Source organism: Aspergillus puulaauensis, chromosome 5 (assembly GCF_016861865.1).
Source record: "Aspergillus puulaauensis MK2 DNA, chromosome 5, nearly complete sequence".
NCBI lineage: Eukaryota > Fungi > Ascomycota > Eurotiomycetes > Eurotiales > Aspergillaceae > Aspergillus > Aspergillus puulaauensis.
In genome coordinates, this window is record NC_054861.1 from 3838144 (window position 1) to 3860851 (window position 22708).

A 22708-nucleotide genomic window follows, 5' to 3' on the forward strand; every position below is an offset into this window, starting at 1 on the left:
AGCTGGTCAGTCCACCACAGTGCATTAGTTCGCCTTGGGGATCCAAAGAAACGCGAACCCAAGCTCTGGAGAGTTCTCTCGCCAGGTTGTCCTTTTCCTTCGCTCTTTAGGACTACGATCTGCTCCTGTTCCGTATCTAGTGCGTCCTTGTGCTGTGGGGCCTTTGGAAGTTCAGATTATCGATTTGTATAAGGCCTACTTTTAGCTCAGCCTGACATCGTCCATAGCTACACCGTGCCAATTGATTCTGCTTTCACTATGGGGCGAAGGGCACATAAAAAGAAAACAAAAGAAGATCAATACCAAGTCCCAAGGGGCCTCGCATTAGTGTCTCAATAGCCCTTGCAGCCCACAGAGGCGAGGAGCATTAAGAGAGTTGTGTATAAAACAGCCATTCTGCCGGATTCCTCCCAGGTTTCCCCTTCTCAGTGCCCAACTTGCTATCCATAGCCTCTTCCACAATGCGAGTCTCCAAGATATTCCTTCCCCTGGCTCTTGCTGCCTCTGCCATCGCTGCTGGAAGCACTGCCAATGCTGGCCCCAGCCTCGCCACCGTCAACCAAAAGAGCACGGAGATAATTAGTCTTATCGATTCCGTCGCTCCTGGCAATACTGACGGCGTCGCTGCGGTACGTTCCAAATCCCATGCTTGCAAAAGCCCACCGTAACTGACATTCTCTTCCTTTCACATGGCAGCAAATTGAGAACGACTTAGGAGATTTTGTAAAGATGTGTGTTAGCCTCTTAAACCGACAGGATCCTTGCGATGGCAGAGAATACACTCTTGTAAATTGACCTTTGTAATTACTCGGGCTGATTGCTAACTCTTGTGTACCTACATAGTTTGTTGAAACCGCGAATAAAATTTTGAACACGATGATACAAAATGCCCATCGCGTTGGGCCCCTCGCTCCGGTCATTGAACCTATCCTCCGCAAGTTGGAAGACATCATTGATACCGTCGCCTTTGAGATTATTGGCATTGTGGGTGGCCGCTGTCCAGAGAGAATTGATCGGCTGGATCGATTAGAGAAACATATCAAGCAGGCTGAGCATTCACTTGGCCTTGATCATGAAGCAACACTGAACATCTAGCCTAGGCGGAGCTAAGGACAGAAGTATAACAGCGAGGTTGGCTTTGCTTCTATACCGGGAACAGAACCACTAGCATCTTATACTTTACTTCATTATCAAGTGCTATATCGGCGCTTCTCCGACAACTCTATCAATATTGGGCCTTTTTATACATCGTACGCGTAGTTGCTATCAAGCGGATGCAGTTTCGTCCATGTCGATAGGCCCTGTTACGGTCAGCCATACACTTCCACATCGTGGCCCCTAATACTTCCACGGCGACGAGTCAAATAACGCTTAGACTCTAGTGAAGAATGTCACATATATCCTGAAATCCGGTTTTCCGGCATCATACCCCAGGGCAACAACTGCAAATCTGCGCAGCAGCCCAGGAACAACGGCAGGAACTTTTTATTCTTCATTATGTCCCTACTTTTATGGCCTTGCATATTGTTGTTGCGACGCCATCCGAAATGCCCGGTGATGATTCAATCGGAATCGGAGATTTGATCGTGAGGATGGCTATGGGCTATTGTCAACAATCTTCGGGTTGAGGAGCAAGGGTGAAAGCGAGAACAAGAGTCAATAGTAATATACCCTGGCCGTCAATATTGAAAACGTCTATACTATGACTGAAAATATCAAACCTGTCTTGAGTATCTCAACTTACCCTATAAAAGCCTACTTCATGCAGTGTCTGCGTCAGTCACCAGGTGCCTGGCAGACAGCCATATATAAACACCAACACTGCCTTTGCAATCTCAAGACTCCATCCTTGGCATGCTACCTTGGAGAAGCCATCCCCTTTTTAAGCGTCTTGGTTAATCTGAGCCAGTCTTGGGTTGCAGCACTAAGCACGCGATGGCGCTGATCGCGCCTTCTGGCTGCACAGACACTCGACGGTTATCGCCGGCCGGACGCAGTCACGCCTTGGCGCATGTTCCTGAATGCAAAGGCTCATCCTGCTGGTGTCTGATAAGCTGGGACTGTTATTGTGCTGCGCGGGGTTCGCCTGCTTTAAATTGGGGGGTCTCGCGCATTCCTCGTGCTGGATTTGGGAAATTCCAAACGCAGACGCCAGAGTGAATTGCTGGAGTCGGATCCTGCAGAATGAAGGTATGCGACCTGAACTATATTGCTATAATTGTTAAATAGGAATAAGTGAATGCTAACGTGCGTAGTTCTCTACCTTGTCCCTCCTTGTGGGCGTCTCTATTGCCGTGCCCTGGAGACCACGCGAGCCCAGAGCGACCGGATCAAAACGACTGACATTCAATGAAACGGTGGTCGCGTCTGAGCTGTCTCCCTCGTCGATTTCAGTGCAATGGATCGAAACCGACAATGACGGGGAGTACGTCTTCCAGGAGCAGGACGGCAGCATCAAGATAGAGAGCATCGTCACCAACCGATCGCAGACCATTGTCCCAGCCGACCAGGTGCCAGACGACGCGTACGACTACTGGATCAGCCCTGATCTGTCGTCTGTCTTGTGGGCAACTAACTACACGAAGCAGTACCGCCATTCCTTCTTCGCGGATTACTACATCCAGGATGTGGAGACATTCGAGTCGCTGCCGCTAGTAAAGGGTCAGGTCGGCGATATCCAGTACGCGCAATGGAGTCCCGATGGGAAATCCATCGCGTTTGTACGCGGAAATAATCTGTTTACCTGGGTTGATGGCGAGGTGGCTGCGATCACTGAAGACGGTGGACCAGATCTGTTCCACGGCGTGCCCGACTGGATCTACGAAGAGGAGATTCTGGGTGACCGGTTCGCGATCTGGTTCTCGCCTGACGCGGAGCTGCTTGCATTCCTGACTTTCAACGAGACTGGCGTTCCTACGTACACTGTCCCGTACTACATGGACAGCCAGGAGGTTGCACCCCCGTATCCGCGAGAGCTCGAGATCAGATACCCCAAGGTCTCAGAGACAAACCCAACGGTCAAGTTGAGTATCCTCAAGCTTGGCGATAATGAGGTGACGCCTATCTCGATCGATGCATTCGATCCTAGCGAGTTGGTCATTGGTGAAGTGGCCTGGGTGACGGACGCCCACAGCGCTGTAGCTGTCAAGGCCTTCAACCGTGTGCAAGATGAGCAGAAGATTGTCATCGTGGATACGGAATCTGGCAAGGCTGCAGTCGCACATGAGCGCGATGGTACCGACGGCTGGTTGGATAACTGGCTGTCGATAGCGTACGTCGGAGCACTCAGCGGTAGAAATGCATCCTCTACCTATTTTGTGGATCTGTCCGACCATACCGGCTGGACACACCTGTACCTCTTCTCGACCTCGGGCGGCGATCCCATCGCATTGACTGAGGGAGAATGGGAGGTTACGCAGGTGGTGAGCGTTGATCAACAGCGTCAGCTCGTATACTATCTCTCGACGCAGCACCACAGCACCGAGAGACACCTGTATTCAGTGTCATACAAGACCTTCAAGATCAAGCCCCTTGTCGACGACACTGCGGAAGCATACTGGAGTGCTTCCTTTTCTGCAAAGGCTGGATATTACATTCTGACCTACGCCGGTCCAGATGTTCCATACCAGGAGCTCTACTCCGTGAACCAGACGGCTCCCCTCCGCACTCTCACCAGCAATGCAGCATTTATTGAGCAGCTCAAAGGCTACGCGTTACCCGAAATCAGCTACTTTGAGCTGAGCATCCCGAGCGGAGAGAAGTTGAACGTAATGCAGAGGCTGCCGCCGAACTTCTCGCGGGATAAGAAGTATCCCATATTGTTCACTCCTTATGGCGGTCCAGGGGCACAAGAAGTTAGCAAGGCATGGAATCAGCTCGATTTTAATGCATACATTGCGTCCGATCCTGAGCTCGAATTCGTTACATGGACTGTAGACAACCGCGGCACTGGCTATAAGGGTCGTGAATTCCGCTCCTTGGTGGCCAAACAGCTTGGAAGCCTTGAGGCAGAGGACCAGGTATATGCTGCGAAACAGGCCGCACAGCGAGAATGGATTGATTCCAATCACATTGCTATCTGGGGCTGGAGTTATGGGGGTTACCTGACAGGCAAGGTTCTCGAAACCGACAGCGGTGCGTTCTCGCTCGGTTTACTAACTGCACCTGTATCCGACTGGCGACTGTATGACTCGATGTATACCGAGCGGTACATGAAGACGCTTTCAACGAACGAGGACGGGTATAATACGACCGCCATCCGGCGCACCGAGGGCTTCAAGAATGTGGAGGGAGGATTCCTGATCCAGCACGGCACCGGCGACGACAATGTTCACTTCCAGAATGCTGCAGCTCTAGTCGATACGCTGATCGGAGACGGGGTCACACCAGAGCAATTGCAGGTGCAGTGGTTTACAGATTCAGACCACAGCATTAGATATAACGGAGGCAATGTCTTCTTGTACAGACAGCTGGCGCAGAGGCTGTACGAGGAGAAGAAGCGGTCGGACACGGAGGATACACATCAATGGAGCAAGCGGCACCAGTGGATGGCTTAACTTATTAGTCCTCTGTAGTCTTTAATTGTTGTACTTATATTTCACTCATGTTCTTCAATAATATCTGCTGTTCGGCATTTTCTTAAACCCGCCCGGTCTCGGCCTCGGCCCTCGGGGTTAACCGAGTCTCCTCTTCATCACTCTGCCCATTCTCTACTCGGTCATTCTCTCCTCGGTGTTTATCTACTTGGATTTAATTTATCAATCCATCATGCCTCCTGAACCCCCAAGAAAACGCAGACGCCCTGCAAAAGCATGCGAGCAGTGCCGCCAGCGCAAAGTCCGCTGCGACCTGAACGTGCCATGCGGACCCTGCACGCGCGCCAAATCCGAGCTGAACTGCTCGTATCGCGATGGGGCGGTGGCTTCAGAGTTCCAGACTGCAGGCCAAATCCGGTTTGAGACACAGCCTCGAGTGCAGCATGAACGATCGTCTAAGGTGTCTCGGCCTCGGGGAACTGCTTCAGGTAGGACCCCGAGTTTGTTGACTCCGACCTCGTCCTCGACTGATCATGGCGCTATCACCGCCACTGATGACCTACCTCATGCCATTCGAAACATCCAGGACCGTCTGGATACTCTCGAACAGAATGTTTTGAGTTCAGGGTCAGAGGAGACGGCCATGCGACGGCCCAGCCTAGAACGCGAGTTGCGTGCGCTGGCAGCCAGGGTCGAAACTGTTGAAGGTCAACTGATCCGCAGTTCAAACGGTGTGGGATCTACTGCCTCTGTGAAAGAGAAAAACTCTATCGGGCTGATATCCCCACGCCTGCGATCGTCGGCGCAGAAGGTTAAGTTCATGGGTCCGACGCACTGGTGTAACAAGATGGACCAGGTAAGTCGAGCCCGATCGCGTTTTTCTTCCTCCTTAGGTAATTGGATGGATATCTGAATAACGGTTATCCAGCTTTCTATTGCCAAGGTTTTGAATAGGAGTGACCCTGAGCCGGGATTGAAGGACCGGAAAATGGATGCGGTCGATACCATCAAGGGGTGTCGCGAGCTACGACGGTCTATCAAGGCCCAGCGGTCTGTTCGCTTGAATGACCCCGTGTCGGACTTGCGTAACACGGTTCCGTCTAGAGAGGAATGTGACGAGCTGGTGGGATGCTATTTGCGCACCTTCGAGGGTGTCTACCGTGTTATCCATGTCCCATCATTCTGGTCTGAATACGAGACGTTCTGGACGCGGTCTGGGACTGATCCAGAGACGTATCCCTTTCTGGTGAAGCTCGTGCTTATCCTCGCCATCGGGACAGTATTTTGCCCCAGTGATAGGAACGATAAGTACTCCCAGCAGGTCCAACAATGGATATATGCCGCGCAGTGGTGGCTGGCTGGGCCCTCCGACAAATCCACAGCCAACCTTGACGGCCTCCAGGTAATGTGCCTGCTCCTGGTTGCGCGGAAGGCGTGTGGTCTCGGCTCCTCGCCCTGGCTCTCCACGAGCTCCCTGATGCGCACGGCCATGGCAATGGGGTTACACCGTGACCCGGCAAACTTTCCATCCTTGTCTAAGCTGCAGGCTGAGCTGCGACTACGGCTCTGGGCGACTGTGGTGGAATTGGTGCTCCAGGATGCACTGGAGTCAGGCACGCCTGTCCTCATTCCGGCGCATTTCGACACCACCACCCCGTCCAATGTCGATGATAACGATCTAGGTCCAGATACAGATTCGGTATCTGCACCACCAATCGCCGATCAAGTCACGGACTCGTCTGTTCAGATTCTGCTACAAGAGTCGGTGAGATTGCGCATGGAAATCCTCAACGTGATACACAACGGTAAAGGCCAGTCCTACCAACAGGCTCTTGACCTAGGCGGGAAAATGAGAGCTGTCTGCCGGAATTCTGCAACATTCCTGCGCTCTGCCAATACGCGATGTCGGCGCGGTTCTTCCCTAGAACTGGGGGAGTTCCATGCCAAGTTTGTCGCTTGCCAGTTACACTGGTATATCCTGGCTTTGTATATGCCGTTTTTAGTGCAGGCAAGGAAAGACCCGCATTATTACTACGCGCGAAAAGCTTGTCTGGAGTCTGCGAGTGTGATAGTATCGTATGTTGATACTTCGCAACTTCCACCGCAGACGCCTGTTGGTGATTTCTTACGCCTCTCCCTCAGCGGGAAGGGTTCGTTCAAAGGACCGCTCAGTTTGGATGTCATATCAGCGCTATGTTTAGAAATCGTTACCCAGCTGGAAGAGGAACTCCCTCCGGAGATGCCAGGCCCAGATGCAGACTCATTAGATGGGCTCGCCGACGCGAATCGCGACCATCTGATTGAGACTCTTGAGCAGATCAAGGACCACCTCTTCCGTACAATCGCCAGCGGGACTCCAAGCATGAAACGGTTTGGCCTTCTATCGGCTGTCCTGGGACAAATCCGCGCGATGAAAACGGGACAGGATGTGCAGAGTGCGGTGTATGATGCTGCAACGCAGAGCTTCAAGGATTGTCGTTCGGCGCTGCAGATGAGCACTGCTCAGTTGGATAGACCGGTCGAGGGTGCTGACAGGGATAACATGCCAGGCTACGATGTCTACGATCCGACATTGTCTGGTCTTAACCTGAATCTAGGGGTACGTGTTAATTGTGCTGATGCAAATGGAGCTAACATGTTGCAGGACTCGCCGCTCGACCTCGACCTTCTGAGTCTGTTCCCGACTGTTTATGACGGCAATATCCTTTCTCTCCTTGGGTGACGTCTTTCGTTACATTCGACTGCGCACATGTTAAACTGTCCGCAAATTACAACTTGTTGAAACCTGCCAAATTAGATGGCTGGCATGGTATAAGACCGCCGTCCACATGAAGCCCCGGCGCAATCACCATCACAACAACGACGCAGCGCAATCTCGTTCCCCGTCCAACTTCCTTCCGTCCGACATCGACGACTCCCAAATGAAATTAATCGCAAGACCAGCTCCGCAGTTCATCAGCACCTGGAGACATCTGGAGACAGTAAGATATGCGCGACGTCGCCCGTGAGCCAAGACCAGCTCGGCCCGCGATGCAAATTGACTACGGTCCGCATTCGGGGCGTTCTCCGGCTGGTAGTCTGAGATAATATTCTGAGGCTTGCCCGATTGATGAGCTCTGATTGCTGTTCCTGTCAGTAGCTCCGATAGCTCGGCTTATGACGTCTTTCATGAACTGATGTCTCGCCGACGGGTTTTTGTACCCCTGGGACAGAGCATGCAGATTTTATGATCATATATCCCTAATGGTGGTCATGAGCAGGTATTCACTCTAGGATTACGATTGTTCACCTTTCTTTTGGTGTTTTTCGTGTATACTTTGCGTGAGACAGGGATCTTGTTGGTATCACATGAAAAGCCGACCACGTGGTTTTCTTTCATGTGAATGCAGTGTCTTTCCTATTTGGGAATTTCTACTCTCTGCGATCGAGTATAAGAGACATCAGGGGCGGCTTCAGGCGCTGTATCCAAGTATTCCAGTACTCAGAGACAGCAATTGCCATTTAACACCGACCACCATGGAGATCCCCGCAGACATCACCCTCAAGACCCTCAAGGGGTCCTGGGCACTGGTACGTACCATTCAGCCTACCGCATACAGACACAATGCTAACGCGACCCAGGACAAATCCATCTCCGACGACATGGACTCGATCCTCAAGCTCGTACGCCTCTCCCTCCCTTTCCCTCCCTTCGTCATGCAAGCACCCAGCTAACCCCACCCAGCAAGGCGTCGGCTGGCTAACACGCAAAGGCATCGGCGCCGCAACACTCACCCTAACCTTCGAGTCCACCGTCTCCGATACCCAGACAACAACCATAACCATGCGGCAGGCCCTGACGGGCGGAATCGGCGCATCGACGGAAGAGCGCATCATGGACTGGACGGAGCGCGAGCGCGCGAACCATATCTATGGGAATGTGCTGACGCGCAGCCAGCTCGTCAAGGGTGTTAAGAGCGATGGCGCTGTGCGCCCGGACTTGACGCTGCAGTCGAACAGCGATAATGAGAGTATCAAGCAGGAGATCAAGAACTTTCTGCAGGCGGGACAGCCGTATCTTGCGCCTGGGCAGGAAGGGGAAGCGGAGATTCCGGATCTGTATATTCATGATTTCGGGCGGAATGAGAATGGTGGGTGGACGGCGGAGCAGGTATGCATGATATGTTCTTCATTCGTGACTGGTTGGGCTGTACTGATTCATGCGATCTAGGTCTGGAGTATTGAGGTTATCGATTCGCAGCGCTACTTGACGCGTCGGATTGCTGCGGTGAGGGAGGATGGATATGAATTGGGTCGCATGGTGTATAAGTTCTCTGGTTTGTAAGGACATTGTTCGGTCGGGATTTGTAGAGTATACCCTTGACTGTTATGCGAATCTGAATACAACCGTCTGATAGTGCTCGTACTTAGTAAAATCAACCCCTAACCATGTGGATAGGCTACTTGCGTAGAATAAAATAACATTGAAGTATAATTGGGTCTTCTCCAGAGTAATTTAGTCAATTCCTGTGTTCCTGGCATTATACTCTATCAGGCAGAGTACTGCGGATAGGCGTAATCGCTAACCCCAGTGAAATATATATAATCGACCACTACTATAAACACCACCTCGACAGGACTTCCCCATCAAGAATGACGTCTCTAGAAATACAAAATAAAAGTATACAAACACCTCTACCACTTCCTCCATCCCGTAAATGCACCCCGAAGGAAATCACAATCTGTGATACAGCCCCAGCATTAATTCACGAACTACTCCGTCTAACGATGGCATTTAAGTTAATCTGCATATACCTAAACAAGGCAACGTCTCTATCAACCCAGGCTACGCATTGCAGATGCGGGGTTAAGCAGGTCTGCAGGATTGACTCAGGAGGCGCAGCATCCGCAGACGACCTGGATAACCCCTTGAACAATCACATTGACACTCATGGGGGGCATTAAGGTTGATGCGCGCATAAAGGCCAACTGGCCAAGGCGTGGCTGCAGGCGGAATCCTGCGGAAATTTCCCGATGGAAAGTATAATGAAAAGCATAATAAATGAGGGCCAATTATATATTTTAGATATTAAATCCTTCGTGCAGACACTAACAGTGCATATACAGATGAAGTTGAATGATGATAACCTTACCCACCTCCCTAATTTCACAGAGTCCAGGGTAGGAGAGTGTGCCGTACTCCGCAAGATATATTCCGCACGATAGAGGAGGCACGGAAGAGCGCGGAACTGCGCCAAATCCGATGTCGGTCACGAATCATCGACATGCTTAATCTCCGCTGAACCGGGGCCGCGGATTCGCTGAGAAGAACACACTGGCCAATCAGAAACCAGATATATCCTTGGTCCTGATAGGATATCGGATCCGGCATCTTGTCACCTTGCCGAGTGGACTTCGGGACTCTCTTCCTCGCCTGTCTGCACTCTACAAGTACAAGTACAGAGTATTATTAACTATTTGACTACTGGTTAACTGACTGACTGACAGGGGATATCCCCCGTTCTCGTTCTCCAGATATACGTCGTAGATACGTAGCAGCCCCATCCATCCAAAGTCCTGCCACTTTATGGTACTGTTTCATATGGTACTGTCTGGCCATCTACGTACGTTTCTGTCCCCGACTCGCGTCCATTTGCCGTTATTCCATTCCTCGGTGGTTGTGCTTGTGGCTCTCAGTCTCCAGTCAGGCTCGGCCGGATCCATCGCGCGCGGAACCCCCGCACTCGGTCCATGGGTGTGGCATAACGGTTGGAGAATGGAAACGCGTTGCACTTGGAGTCGTCTTCGATTTCGAATTTCGAAGATTCTACGCCCGGTTTCTAAGTTAAGCGTCCTGGTCCAGTTCCAGTCCAGAGGGTGGCGGCGATCAGTTACTGTCGGGGATGCCGGTTTGGTTATCTGGCCTGGCCTGGTCTGGTTGGTAGGATTGTATTGTGGTTGGCGCCAACATATTTGGAGCTTTAACTCTAGCCTGAAAGGTTATCTACAGTCTACATAGTGTCTATCTATGATCTAGAGCGTGGAGACTGGAGAGCATTCCTGGCTTGGCAGATGTGGGCTCTGATCCCTGCTCGAGTATCACCTGTTAACACGACCATCCTGAACACGACCTCGGTTGCTCTACGCGAGGTGAGACGAGGACCTGCTGGACGAGGGATATAGACCAGGAATATAGAAACGTGCTCGGAGGAAGCCTATACAGGCGAGTATGGCGAGTCCCGGAAGACATTATCCATCAACTCGGATTCAGCCTCCTAATCAGGTAGATCCAGCGCGGTGACATGTAGCGCTAGTCGTATGCCCTGCGATGGCAGCTCCACTGGGTCGGGTATATCAGGATATCCTTAACGAGGCCCTACACCGTAGGAACCAGTGAGACCCAATCAGCCTATCAGGTCACTCAGGCCAGGCAGCCCTTGCATGACCCTTGCAGCTTGCTAGTGTATCGCGCAAACCGGATTGCCGGGAAGAGATACAGTTCGAGTTCGCGGTCACAGGCTTGCGTTGTTGTCACCGTTGGAGACCCAAAGTCAAGCTCACTCGAAGCTCAGCCGAAGCTTGGGATGGGGCAGCCGTTCCACCAAGTAAACCGTTAACCAGCGCAGGGCAGGCCGGACGAGTGGTCTCAAATCACGCAATCTGGCTACGTCGAGCTGGTCGAGTCGGTCGGTCGGTCGCACTACAGCCAAGACAGACAGATAGAGGTCCTGCCACTAGGGTCTGATACCGGAAGGAGGTTTGAGAACGCAGCCAGCCAGTCAGTGCGCCAGGGTGTAGTGTTTTGGACTGGAACATGAGCATGCGTTGCACTGAAACCGTGGACAGGGACTGACAGTTAAGCGCCTGCTTGTTCAGGAAGTCTCCGAACCAGCTCCAGGCTGACCGTGGGTTTGGGCCGACTGCTCGATGCCAGTTTGGATTCCGCGATCGGGTGTGAGGGGCTATTGATTGATGTAGAAGGTGCTCCGCTGCGGTTGATCTGCGTCCACATTCTGGATGGATGGAGTTGGAATGCTGGAATGGGGTTGGAAGGGGATGGTGTTTTATTGGGATATACGGAGCACGACACTTGAAGAGATTCAACAGAACTAGAAACAGCCTAAACAAAGCGAGAGTCCGAGACGGTAGATATAAGGGTCGCGCTGATACCACGCGTAAAACGCAGTAGCTGTAAATCCAGCACATCCCTACTGTAGCAGGGCGATTCACGGACTATCGCCATGAGGCTGATACACTAGGCCCCTAATAGACTCGACTATCGTCAGTCACACGCGTGGATTAAGCAGCCAATAAAAAAATGCTCCGTGTGGCGACTGGCGACTGGTAGCGAATCGCCCCTATTCGAGAGCTATTCTAAGAAAAGACGCATTACCTCGGTGGCTGGAGTGTATCGGGCATCGAGGCCCAGCACCATGGATGGCAAAGGCAGTGCCTGGCCTCCCGCGTATTTCCCGCGTATTCGCTGCGACTGGATAACGGTCTGAAGGAGAGCAGGGTGACCATGGATGCTTCTTTAATGGCTACCGAGAGGGATAACCAAGTTACCAGCATAGTATTCGGTCGGAAGCGACAGCCTTATTGGCCGTCATCGCCGGCAGGCAAATGGAATTGACTGACAAGACCGAGTCAAGAGCAGATCACGTCAGAGCGCAGATGCAGCAGTCCATGAGTCCATCTCCATGATCGTCCGTCCGTCAGACATGGGATCGTCCGTCAGCCATGGAGCCTGCACTTCACAGAGGCATCTGTCAGCTCGCTTGGGCACAGCCAGTCAGAGGGCCCGCCGGCGTACCTGCACTACAGAGACAAGATCTCCGCGAGTCCTCGTGGTGCTGGAACGCGCTATGCGAGTTAGTGGCCCGCTCGGAACTTTGTATTATGGGGATGTCGGTAGATGCAATGATCTGCTGCCCGCGCTAGACTGCGACAGGAATTACGTCCGACCACTAAAAGGAGATCCTGGGCTGGATCGGATAACGGATAACGGTGAAGACACAGGATTGGAATAGGAATGAGGGAATCAGGGCTACCGGAACCGAAGATAGTCGAGAGGAGGATGAGGAGTGAGCCAGGGGACTTGGAGAGACAACTCCGACTGTGGCTACTGGCTACTGGCTACTGGCCATGGCTATCATGCGGGGGACTCAGAGTCAGCGGACAGGTTCCGAGCAGAGTCTGCACTGCACTGCAGAGACAGTGGAGCCAGTGAGTTGTGAGTCTGGACGAGCCAGAGAATCTCCTTTGCCCCGAAGCCCTAAGTGTCTCTACGTCATACTGAGGGCGGTGTGTTCGCTGCACCGTTCAGGGTGAAACAAGTGTGGAAAAGTCTGCATGGCAATTAAATTTAAACTTTATCTAGGTGCGCTAGGCGAAGTTAAGTTACAGGGCCTGGTATATCGGAGGCTGCATGCAGTCCTCCTGGAAATATCGAGACTGAGAGTGAGCAGGCTGCCCATAGTGGCTGACCCACGACCCATCGACCAGCGGTGGGGGCAGCTCGGACATCGCAAACGACGCCTCCACGGGGTTCGGGTCCTTGTGCTGGTGCGGGAATGGATGTGACGAGAGAATGTAGTGTACATTGGGATACCCCATGTAGTCGCTTGGCTGGTCTAGCATCGCCAGCGGGTCCGAGAACGAGCCAAAGCCCGTGTTTTGCGGGTATGGGACCGGCACGCTGCTGGCTGGGAAGACCGGCGGACTGGACTCTTGTGGGAAGTAGTATATCGTGTGGTTGGTGTCGTCCGGGGCGCGTTTTGAGTCGTCCACGCCGTAAACTGCCGGCGTTATCGGCGTGGAGGGACCCATGATCGGGTTGGGCCCGTAGATGGGACTCGTAAGTTGCGCCTCTTCGGGGCTTGACGGGAGAATATAGTGGTTTGCTGGAGACGTGGATGTCGACATCTCGGGGATGGAGACGGAGGGTCGCGATACCTCGCTGCGGCCCTCGGAGAAGGAGTCGCTCTCGTCTGTCTTGTGCGAGGGAAGTGGTCGGGGATGTGATTGCAGGGTGTTATATGTCGAGGATGAAGGGAGAGTGGGATGTTGGTGGATGTCTGTCGGGCGCTTCTGCATCGAGTTCTTCTTTGCGCCAGAGAGACGCCTGCTGCCGTCGTACTTCTTGCGCGAGGGCTTGGTGATGTGCCATTTTTTTAACCGGCTGCGCAGTTGGGATTCACTGTTTCGGTTAGGGTTTGAAGTAACAGAAGACATGAAGAAGACATACCTGGGATGGAAGTCTCTGGTCTGGACGAGCTTGATCACTTGCTTCAAGGGCCACTCCTCGTCCTTGTACAGTTTCGTGATCAGCATGCGTTTCGTCTCCCAGATGTCTGGGGAGATGGCGCTCTTCATGGTGTATATGTAAATAATATAGATAATAGTAGAGTATGTGTAGTAGGCGAGTATATGTGGTGTGGATGTGGTGAAGTGCAAGTAGTGAGTGTAGTGTAAGTGCAGAGGCAGGGAGTGAGACAGAAATATGGAACTATTGAAGCTTCCCCATACCAGTTAATATAAGTCCTAGGGTCATAGCAGGATCTGAGCTAAGCTAGAATCGTCGTCGATCAAGTGTCGCCATCCCTGGAGAACCAGAGCCAGGCCAGTCATGAACCAGACATGAACCAGGAGTTGGGCCAAACCACGGAGCTCATCAAACTGACCCAGCCAGCCTTATCCACGCAAATCGCGCAGGTCTGGCGACATCACAACGGTCGTCTCACGATTTCCTCAGCATCGGCAGTGCGCATCTACCGAAACAACGGCCGTTGCCTGGTCCAGCCCCAGCACGTGGTGAGGGCCCAGCGCCCGCTGTGAGTGGCAACGGGCCTCCGTTCCATGGGCGATCCAGTGGTGATTCTGCTGCGTTGCCCCCGATTAGGCATAAGCATCGAGTGCTGGCTCCAGTGGCTCCATACGCCGGTTCGACCCAGTTGATCATGGGCGGCCCTAACACCAGCTGGGAATAGAGACCGAGGCGATCCCCGCCCGGGGTCCATAGCTAGTCTCTGCGTATGACCTGTTCAGGAGCCTGTCGAAACTGACCTGCCTGATGCGGTGAGGCCAGTGCTAATCATGCCAACTTTATTGCTTTTTGCCCTTGTGAGAGGCCTTTAGAGCCTTTTGTCTGCCACTAGTGTGTCTGGTGGGCTGCTGGAGCCACGAGGATGAGAACCTTGGGGACCGCCTCTGTTCATGTTGACTGTTGATTTGATTCATCGATTGATCAGTATTACTCCGTAATGTTTAATTGTTTCGGCACCCGGCTACTCGACTGCGCTCTGAAGTCCGATGGCGATAAACCCGATGGTGATTCCTGCCGCATGCAGTATACTCCTGCAGAGCTCCTGCAGTAGCCTCTCTGTGATAGTCCCCTGGAGGCTGAAACTCATTTGCTAAAGTTATACAATTACATTAAGGGGACGCTATCGCGAACTCGTACATGAACTGCGACTCTAACTCCCTGAACTCGTATCAGATCTGTGAACTCCTATCCAACGTCCGAGGCCATCCCAGACCAACTCCCGACCACTAAGCCAGACTCTGCAAATTAACAAGGTCATAGTAATGCCCCCGCCGTCGCAGCAGCTCGCCATGTGTTCCTGATTCTGCAATCCGGCCGTTGGCCAGCACGTAGATCACGTCCGCCCGCTGGATCGTACTGAGCCGGTGGGCCACCGCCAGCGTTGTTCGGCCCTGGGCTGCTGTATCCAGCGCTGCCTGCACGATGCTCTCGGACTCCGAGTCCAGCGCCGATGTCGCTTCGTCGAGGAGGAGAATCCGGGGGTTGCGCAGGAGAGCTCGTGCGATTGCGATGCGCTGCTTCTGCCCTCCTGAGAGCATGCCCCCTTTGCTGCCGACTTCGGTGTTGAAGCCTTGTCTGGGAAAGTTAGTCCAGTTATTGGGAATAGGGAAAGACAAAACTAGTAGTTAACGTACGGCAGCGAAATGACAAAGTCGTAGATATTAGCGTCCTTGCAAGCAGCAATCAGGGCCCCATCGCTGACCTCCTCCGCATCCATCCCCAGAAGGATATTCTCCCTGATGGTCCCCTGGAACAGCGCGGGCTCCTGGCCAACAAACGCCAACTGCCGCCGGTACGACTGGAGCTCCAGCCCGCCGATGTCCCTGCCATCCACGCAGATCGCCCCAGCCAGTGGGTTGTAGAAGCGCTCCAGCAGCCCGATGGTCGTGCTCTTGCCGCACCCGCTGGCGCCCACAAACGCGACAAACTGCCCCGGCTGCACGCTGAAATTGAGCCCCTGCAGCACCGGCGTCTGGATGCGTGTCGGATACCGGAAGTACACGTTGCGGAACTCGATGCTCCCTTGTAGTGAGGATGGGGGGAGGACTTCGCCGCCCGTGCGACCGTGGATGCGCGGCTTGCGGGTGTACAGTTTCTTCAGCTCCCCTGCCGCGTGGGTTGCCTTGGACATGCCAGGGGCGTATGAGAAGACGCTGCCGGCCGCTTGGGCCCCGAAAATCACCTCGCTGAAGCAGACGTAGAACTTGAAGATGGAGTACTCGTGGTGGCCGAGCAGCATGCCCCCGTACCAGAACCCGAGCGCCATGCAGAAGAACTGCAGCGCCTCGGAGCTGGCGTAGAGGAACGACGAGCGGAGGATCGAGGGGATGTCTGAGCGGACCTGCTGCTTTAATTGCGAGCGATAGGAGTTCAGAATGACCTGCTCCATTGTCAGCGAGACGACGGTGCGGATTGCCGTCACGGCCTCGCTGACCTCGCTCGCGGATTTCTGGTATACTGTGCGCCCGCGCGCCTGGAAACGACTCAGGATCCAGGTTCTTAGGAACCCGCTGAGAAGGAGCAAAGGGACAGCGGACGAGCAGACAAGGGCGAGTTTCCAGCCCAGCGCCAGTGCGACCGTTAGAGACCCGAACAGGTTGACAGTGACGATCAGAAGCGTCCCCAGGGTCGCACCGCTGATTCCAGCCAGGTTCTTGACGTCCGTCGCCAGGATAGACGTCAGAGTTCCTGGCGTGTTGTCTTCTTCGTCGAAGAACGAGATATCCTGTCCTAGGAGGACCCTGAATGTGCTGCTGCGAGCCCTGCGGATGAGCTTCTCTGCGCTGAATGCGAACAACGCCCCCTGCGAGCCGAACAGAAAAATGGTAATCAGCCCCGTCATCAGGAACATGGACGCCCAGAAGCTCGTCTCATGCTTTAACCTGTCTGGATCGGATACTGGGATAGAGATGGCGTTGACGGCTTTCGCTAACAACACCGACTGCGCCGGCTGCACACCACCAGCAAACAGCGACAGCACCAACCCAACACCCATAATGTACTTCTCGGGCTTGTTGAAGCTGGCAATGAACTTGATCAGCGTCGGAACTGTAAACCTCTTTTCCTTGATCTGTCCCCCACCAAGGGTCAGCACGCTCTGCCGCTTATACTGCGTCAGCGGCGAGTCCATAGAGTCCGCCGTGAGATAGTCCGACTCGGCGTCGTCGTCTTCGAACCACAGCGTCGCCAGTTCCTTGTCTCCTTCGCCTTGGGGCGCACTATCCTTAATGCTCTGCGCCTGGACAAGACTGGCATAAACCCCTCCAGTCTCGAGTAACTGCGCGTGGGTCCCCTGCTCTGCAATCTTCCCGCCCATCATCACCACGATGTTATGCGCCGTTTTGATCGTGGACAGTCGATGTGCAATGACTATCGTCGTGCGTCCCTTCGCTGCGCGGTCCAGGGCTGCCTGGACCAGTCCTTCGGATTTTGTGTCCAGCGCCGACGTCGCTTCATCCAGGAGAAGGATCTTAGGCTCTTTCACGATCGCCCGCGCAATGGCAATTCGCTGCTTCTGCCCGCCTGAGAGAGCGAGAGTCCCTATATTCGTCTCGTACTTCTCAGGAAGAGCAGAGACAAAGTCATGCGCGTCCGCAATCTGAGCAGCCTTGATAATCCGAGTTCTGATCTGCTCGTCGGACTCGTTCTCAAACTCGGACCCGATCAGCCCGTACTTGATATTCTCGTATATCGTCGCCGTGAAGAGCTGCGGTTCTTGCGAGACGAGCGAGATCTGCTGCCGAAGCCATTTCAGATTCAGTGATTCGATGTTGTGGCCGTCTAGAAGCACATCCCCCGCGACGGGGTTATAGAATCGCTCAAGCAGTCCGATGATGGTGCTCTTCCCTGACCCTGACGGACCGACAAAGGCGGTTGTTTTGCCCGCTGGGATATGGAGGCTGAATTTCTCCATGACGGTGACTTCAGGACGTGATGGGTATGCGTGGCGTATGTTCTTGAACTCCAGCTCCCCTGTTACTCTCGACAGGCGCTGCCCGTCCGTGGAGAGAGGGTTCAGCGGCGACTCCCTGTCTATCGTGCCGAAGATCTTGGTCGCTGCAGCGACTGCATCGGAGAAGGCCTGGATATTCGGTGCAACATTTCCTAGTGCGTATGAGCCCAGGATAATGGACATCATGATCGTCAGGATATCGCCCGGCTGGACATTCGCCGAGTCGCTGACCAGAAACCTCGAGCCCATCCATAGGCCCAGGCCGTAATTCAGATACATCACCCCGAGTATTCCCGCGATGACGAGCGCGAATGTCATCTGCACAATGCGGCCGAACCGCTCTGCTTCGCGCAGATGGCTCTCGTATTTCTTTGCCAGGGCTTCCTGCGCCCCGAATGCCACGACTGTGCGGATCGAGTTGAGCACGTTGTCTGCTATACTCCCGCCCTTGCCATAGCACTCGATCGAGCGCTTGCTGTATATCACGGAGACGGTCGAGCCCACGCCCATGATGATCAGCAGCGCTCCGAGGGTGGATGTGGAAATGAGTGCTAGTTTCCAGTACTTGATGAAGGCGATGATGAACGCCGTGAAGAAGCTGGATACACCGGCCAGGACGAGACTTGCTTTCTCGGAAATGCCGTCCTGGATCAGGTGCATGTCGCCTGAGATGCGCGTCGTGATCTCGCCGGCGCCCAGGGAGTCGAAGAAGGCGATGTTCTGCTGCAGGATGGCTGCCAGGTACTGCACGCGGATCTTCTGCGTGACGGTGTTGCCGGTGTGCACGAAGGCGAATGTGGCCGTGCCGATGGTCAGGAACTCGCCGACGCCTAGATAGATGAAGTACTTGACGTTTTTGGTCAGGATGTCGTAGAAGTGGTCGTAGCTCATTGCGTACGTAGCCACCTCGCGGAATGTCGATGTGATGTTGCCGAAGAAGACCTATACAGTCAGCTATACTGTACTATTGTATGAAGACTTTAACATACCGTGAATAAGGGCAATGCAGCCCCTCCCCCAATCGCACATAGACCCCCCAGTACAAGCAGCGCCCAGTCCCAGCGCGACGCATAGCGATAGATCTGGAAGTACCCGACCTTGGGCGTGGGCATCCGGATCTGCTGCTCGAGGATGTCATTACTGCCATCTGTAATGTTATCGTCCTTGTCCTTGCCCTTGGCCTCCATGTCCATGTCCAAAGGGAACATCAGCGACCGGCGCGTCATCCTCATGGTGTCCATGGGCACCTCCTCCCAGTCGGCCGTGAAAAAGGCCATGCTGTCTCGGACATTGCTCGCCCTGCTTCTCTTCATGTGCCTGCTGTCGGGACGCAGGTTGCCGCTGCGATTCCAGCCGCGATTGTACTCCATCTTGATTATGAGTGAATTGGATATTATTTGACTGTGATTGTGATTGTGACTGCGCTGTCAGCCGAGTCGATCTGCGACTATCGAAGCTAATTCCGTCTGCTATCCTATCACTTCGCTGGCATGCTGCATGCGAGAGTTAGGTCAGAGCCAGCTGGCGTGCGATACTGCGATTCGGCGTCGCCCACTGTCGCCTGTCGTTCTTAGCTGAGCTTGGTGAGGGTATACAAGCCTAAGCCTAAGAACCGGACTGGGGTCTGGAGCAACGCAGAACAGCACACCCCAGGAGCTCCAATGTTCCAGGCTAAGCTTCGGAGTCAAGCAAAGATTACAAAAGGCAACTGGAGCGCGAGGTCGCGAGAAAGCAACCCCCGAGAGAAAGACGAGAAAGACACTCACACTCTGACACCCCCTCCCCAGAACGGCCTGCATTTCCTCTTCCAGCTCCGCTCCACCCCAGTCAGGATCAGATACAGACTCCTACTCCTGTCCCCCGCCGAATTGTGCCGAAGCCTGTGACTGACGGGCAAGAGCCGATTGCGAGTGCGCTAGGCGTCGACGTGAAACGGTGGCCCTAGTCCCTACAGTGATCAGTCTACACGCTGCACGCTGCACTATGACCAGGAACCTGCGCCCGCCGATTTATTGAGCTGTGCTGAATGTGGATTTAATTCAATCTACTGCAAGGGTCTCTACATCCGGGGGATTGTCGGGATTCTTTTAGAAACATCTTGCTTCTTCTAACGCAGGTGAAACGGTGAAACAAGCCACCTGGGCACTGGCGATCACGGCAGTTGAGCCAACCTAGGTCGGTCGGGGCAGTAATAGTATTCAGTCGGTGGGCCTGTTTCAAGATCCAACGTTATCTGTCCGTAATTAATTTACCTTAACAGCAGTTCCGATCGACGAGTCCATGTCTTAGAGTCTTAGTCCTGCCGGGAGCTCTTGTCTTCATTCTGATACATGATACATCACCCCCACGAGGCTGAACGTCTGATACACACTACTCTGCATGCTGTCACTGCACTCGCCCCAGCCCGTCCGATCGGGCAAGCTGTGCGATTCAAGATCGAGAACTGGTCGGCCTCGACCTGGCTTTCCGGGATCGACAGTCAGGGTGTACTGGCTGCCCATGTGAAAGGCCAGGACAGCAGTCTCAGCCCTGTTTCATGCACAACGCCAGAAAAGAAAAGATCGTATACACTGGGTTTTGTTTCGACTAGACCTCTGACACTATCTTTTGGTTTCTTCTTTTAATTTGGACAATTGCCGTTGACATCATGCCATGGCAGGCTCCAGAGACAATTCCGAGCCGGAATCGCATATCTCAAATCTCAAATCGCAAATCCCAATTCCACTTCCACATGGGTGATGTATTGGTTCGCCATGCCTTCATTTCATCTGACCCACTAAATGCTATCTGAGCACGCTGTAACCCTGAAGCCTGAACTGGTGGATGGAGTCAAACCGACCCATGGTCTGCAGCAATTGACTTGTTTTCAGCTAATATCAATCAAGTAGAAAGCCCCGCAGGCGATTTTAAACCCCTCGTCACGGACACCTCGATTCCCACTGGAAAGTGGAACGTCGTTCCTGCTCTGTTGCTGCCGATCACCCCGGACGTATTAACGCTTGGAGAGCAACCAGGGAACGCCTCGTAGCCCGGTAGCGAGACGGCAACAGGTGTTGTACCTCGGTCGCTCAGAGTCAGAGCCAGAGTCAAGCTCCAGAACCTTGAATGTACGAGGCTGCAGGTGGAAGTCTGTCTGGATGGCGTCGTTGGAGGGGAAGATGAGATCGACAGCACTATTGATGCCCTCCCCGTACCCCGGAATGTTGGTATCTTCGTGTTACTGTACCATAATACCAACTTACCTGTTCCTCGGTGGCGAGTGGCGACATGCGCTGTGCGTCCTTGGATCATCATAAGATCGTCGAGTATGCGTACGGTGCCCTGCACTGGAGTACCTGTTGATCTCGATCCCCGCGTCTGCGTCAGTGCGGAGGATACATGAGATTCTTCAAGTTTGGTATGCTTGATGAACTGGATATGCAAGGTCCCGCTAGAACAGATGAACAGGAGTTCGACGTCGTCTCGAGATTTTATCTAGGTAGGAACTATGGTATAGAAGACATCGTAATCATGAATCAACAACTCCCCCAAATACAGAGTACAGAACTAGTATCCCGGCATATTCCCTCCTTCCCCAGTTCTGCACGGATTCACCCTAGTAGCGCAGACGATCCTCATCCTATTCAGTATCTTCATCTCCATCTTCATCTTATTCCGACATACAAGCGATCCGACCGCGAACCACAGAACACGAATCACAGACCCTTCTCCTTCTTCTGCCCCAGCGCCCTCGAGGCCTGACTATACAGCCTCGGCGCCTGCGTCTTGTACGTCGTCAGGTAGAACGAGATAAACAGCAGCAGGTACGAGCTGATAATGAACACGCCGCATCCGGCTGCGTACTCCTCGCCCATGCAGTTTCCTGCGTTTGGCGCCCAGGGGAAGTACGTTGATGCGAAGTACGTGTAGGACGCGAAGTAGATGAATCCTGAATACCGTTAGCTTGTGAGACTTATCGCCGAGGATGTACCGTGATTCTGGTTTCGCGGAGAACTGAACTGAACTGAACTGAACTGGGGGAAGGGACGGGACGGGCGTACCAATGTCGATCACAAACTGCGCGATCTGCAGAATGGTGATGTAGCGCTTCCACCAGATGCGGATCCCGCGCGCGCTCTGGAAGTAGTACCAGTACATCACGACGTGGACGGTCAGGTTGAGCGTGATGGGCACCCAGCTGACGGACGTGCGGCCGACCAGCTCGACGTAGCACAGCAGCGCTGTTGCGCCGTGGTGGTATGTGTGCAGGAATGTAAGCGGTTTCTTCTTCAGAACGAGGAACACCGTGTCTGCCAGTTCGAGGTATTTTGTTAGGTAGTTTAGCTATATGTCGTTGTCGTTAGTGGTGGTGCGTCTGGCTGCTGGTGGTGGACGTACGTAGTAGAGGAGGACGAGTTCATCGGTCCAGCCGCCTCGTGCGTCGCAAATCGCGACAAGAACTCCGTCTTGGAAGAGCGTTGGGAGGATCTGCTCGATGAAGAGCGCGAGGAGCACGCCGCTGATTGCGGTCAGGATGAAGTTGTGGATGATGAAGGGGGTCTGCAGTTTGAAGGCATCCCTGTTCTTCATGAGTTGTCGCCCTCCAAGGACCACGACGTAGTAGCTCAGGAGCGAGGCTACAGTGCCCTGCAGTGTGGTCATAGGCGTCACTCCAGGGACGAGCTCGAAATCCGACGTCGACTTGCCGGTAAGAGCCGTGAAGCCCTTGCTGAAGTGTGGCCAGAGATGGACGCCAAAGGGACGGTCGAGTGTAATCGCCATGGTCAGAAATCAGTGAGGAAGGAATATTTGCAATTCAAAGGATTCACTGAATTCAATGCCCTCAAGACATGCCGGTCTTATCTACATGCGAAACGATGAAGGCATATAGCCCCTTGAAACCCGAGCTGTTCGCGTGTAACAGCCGGCTCTGTCATC

General features: G+C 53.6%; 6 protein-coding genes across 6 annotated transcripts; 4 read left to right on the forward strand and 2 right to left on the reverse strand.

The window, feature by feature from the left end:
• Nucleotides 1–461: 461 nt before the first annotated feature.
• On the forward strand, nt 462–1095 carry APUU_51488S (uncharacterized protein; the record flags this gene model as incomplete). Its single annotated transcript, XM_041706602.1, has 3 exons — nt 462–629; nt 697–786; nt 844–1095. The coding sequence occupies 3 exons, from the start codon at nt 462–464 to the stop codon at nt 1093–1095; spliced, it is 510 nt and encodes a 169-aa protein (XP_041558971.1).
• Nucleotides 1096–2184: 1089 nt separating this feature from the next.
• dppIV (prolyl dipeptidyl peptidase DppIV) lies at nt 2185–4556 on the forward strand (the record flags this gene model as incomplete). Its single annotated transcript, XM_041706603.1, has 2 exons — nt 2185–2190; nt 2256–4556. The coding sequence occupies 2 exons, from the start codon at nt 2185–2187 to the stop codon at nt 4554–4556; spliced, it is 2307 nt and encodes a 768-aa protein (XP_041558972.1).
• A 211-nt stretch (nt 4557–4767) lies between these two features.
• On the forward strand, nt 4768–7257 carry APUU_51490S (Zn(II)2Cys6 transcription factor; the record flags this gene model as incomplete). Its single annotated transcript, XM_041706604.1, has 3 exons — nt 4768–5391; nt 5464–7134; nt 7180–7257. 3 exons carry the CDS (start codon nt 4768–4770, stop codon nt 7255–7257), a joined length of 2373 nt encoding a protein of 790 aa, XP_041558973.1.
• Nucleotides 7258–8051: 794 nt separating this feature from the next.
• Nucleotides 8052–8859, forward strand: APUU_51491S (uncharacterized protein; the record flags this gene model as incomplete). The annotated part of the gene is made up of 4 exons (XM_041706605.1): nt 8052–8105; nt 8157–8198; nt 8260–8685; nt 8746–8859. The coding sequence occupies 4 exons, from the start codon at nt 8052–8054 to the stop codon at nt 8857–8859; spliced, it is 636 nt and encodes a 211-aa protein (XP_041558974.1).
• Nucleotides 8860–12914: 4055 nt separating this feature from the next.
• On the reverse strand, nt 12915–13889 carry APUU_51492A (uncharacterized protein; the record flags this gene model as incomplete). Its single annotated transcript, XM_041706606.1, has 2 exons — nt 12915–13713; nt 13762–13889. The coding sequence occupies 2 exons, from the start codon at nt 13887–13889 to the stop codon at nt 12915–12917; spliced, it is 927 nt and encodes a 308-aa protein (XP_041558975.1).
• Nucleotides 13890–21486: 7597 nt separating this feature from the next.
• APUU_51493A (elongation of very long chain fatty acids protein) lies at nt 21487–22552 on the reverse strand (the record flags this gene model as incomplete). Its single annotated transcript, XM_041706608.1, has 3 exons — nt 21487–21719; nt 21832–22114; nt 22169–22552. The coding sequence occupies 3 exons, from the start codon at nt 22550–22552 to the stop codon at nt 21487–21489; spliced, it is 900 nt and encodes a 299-aa protein (XP_041558976.1).
• Nucleotides 22553–22708: the final 156 nt, after the last annotated feature.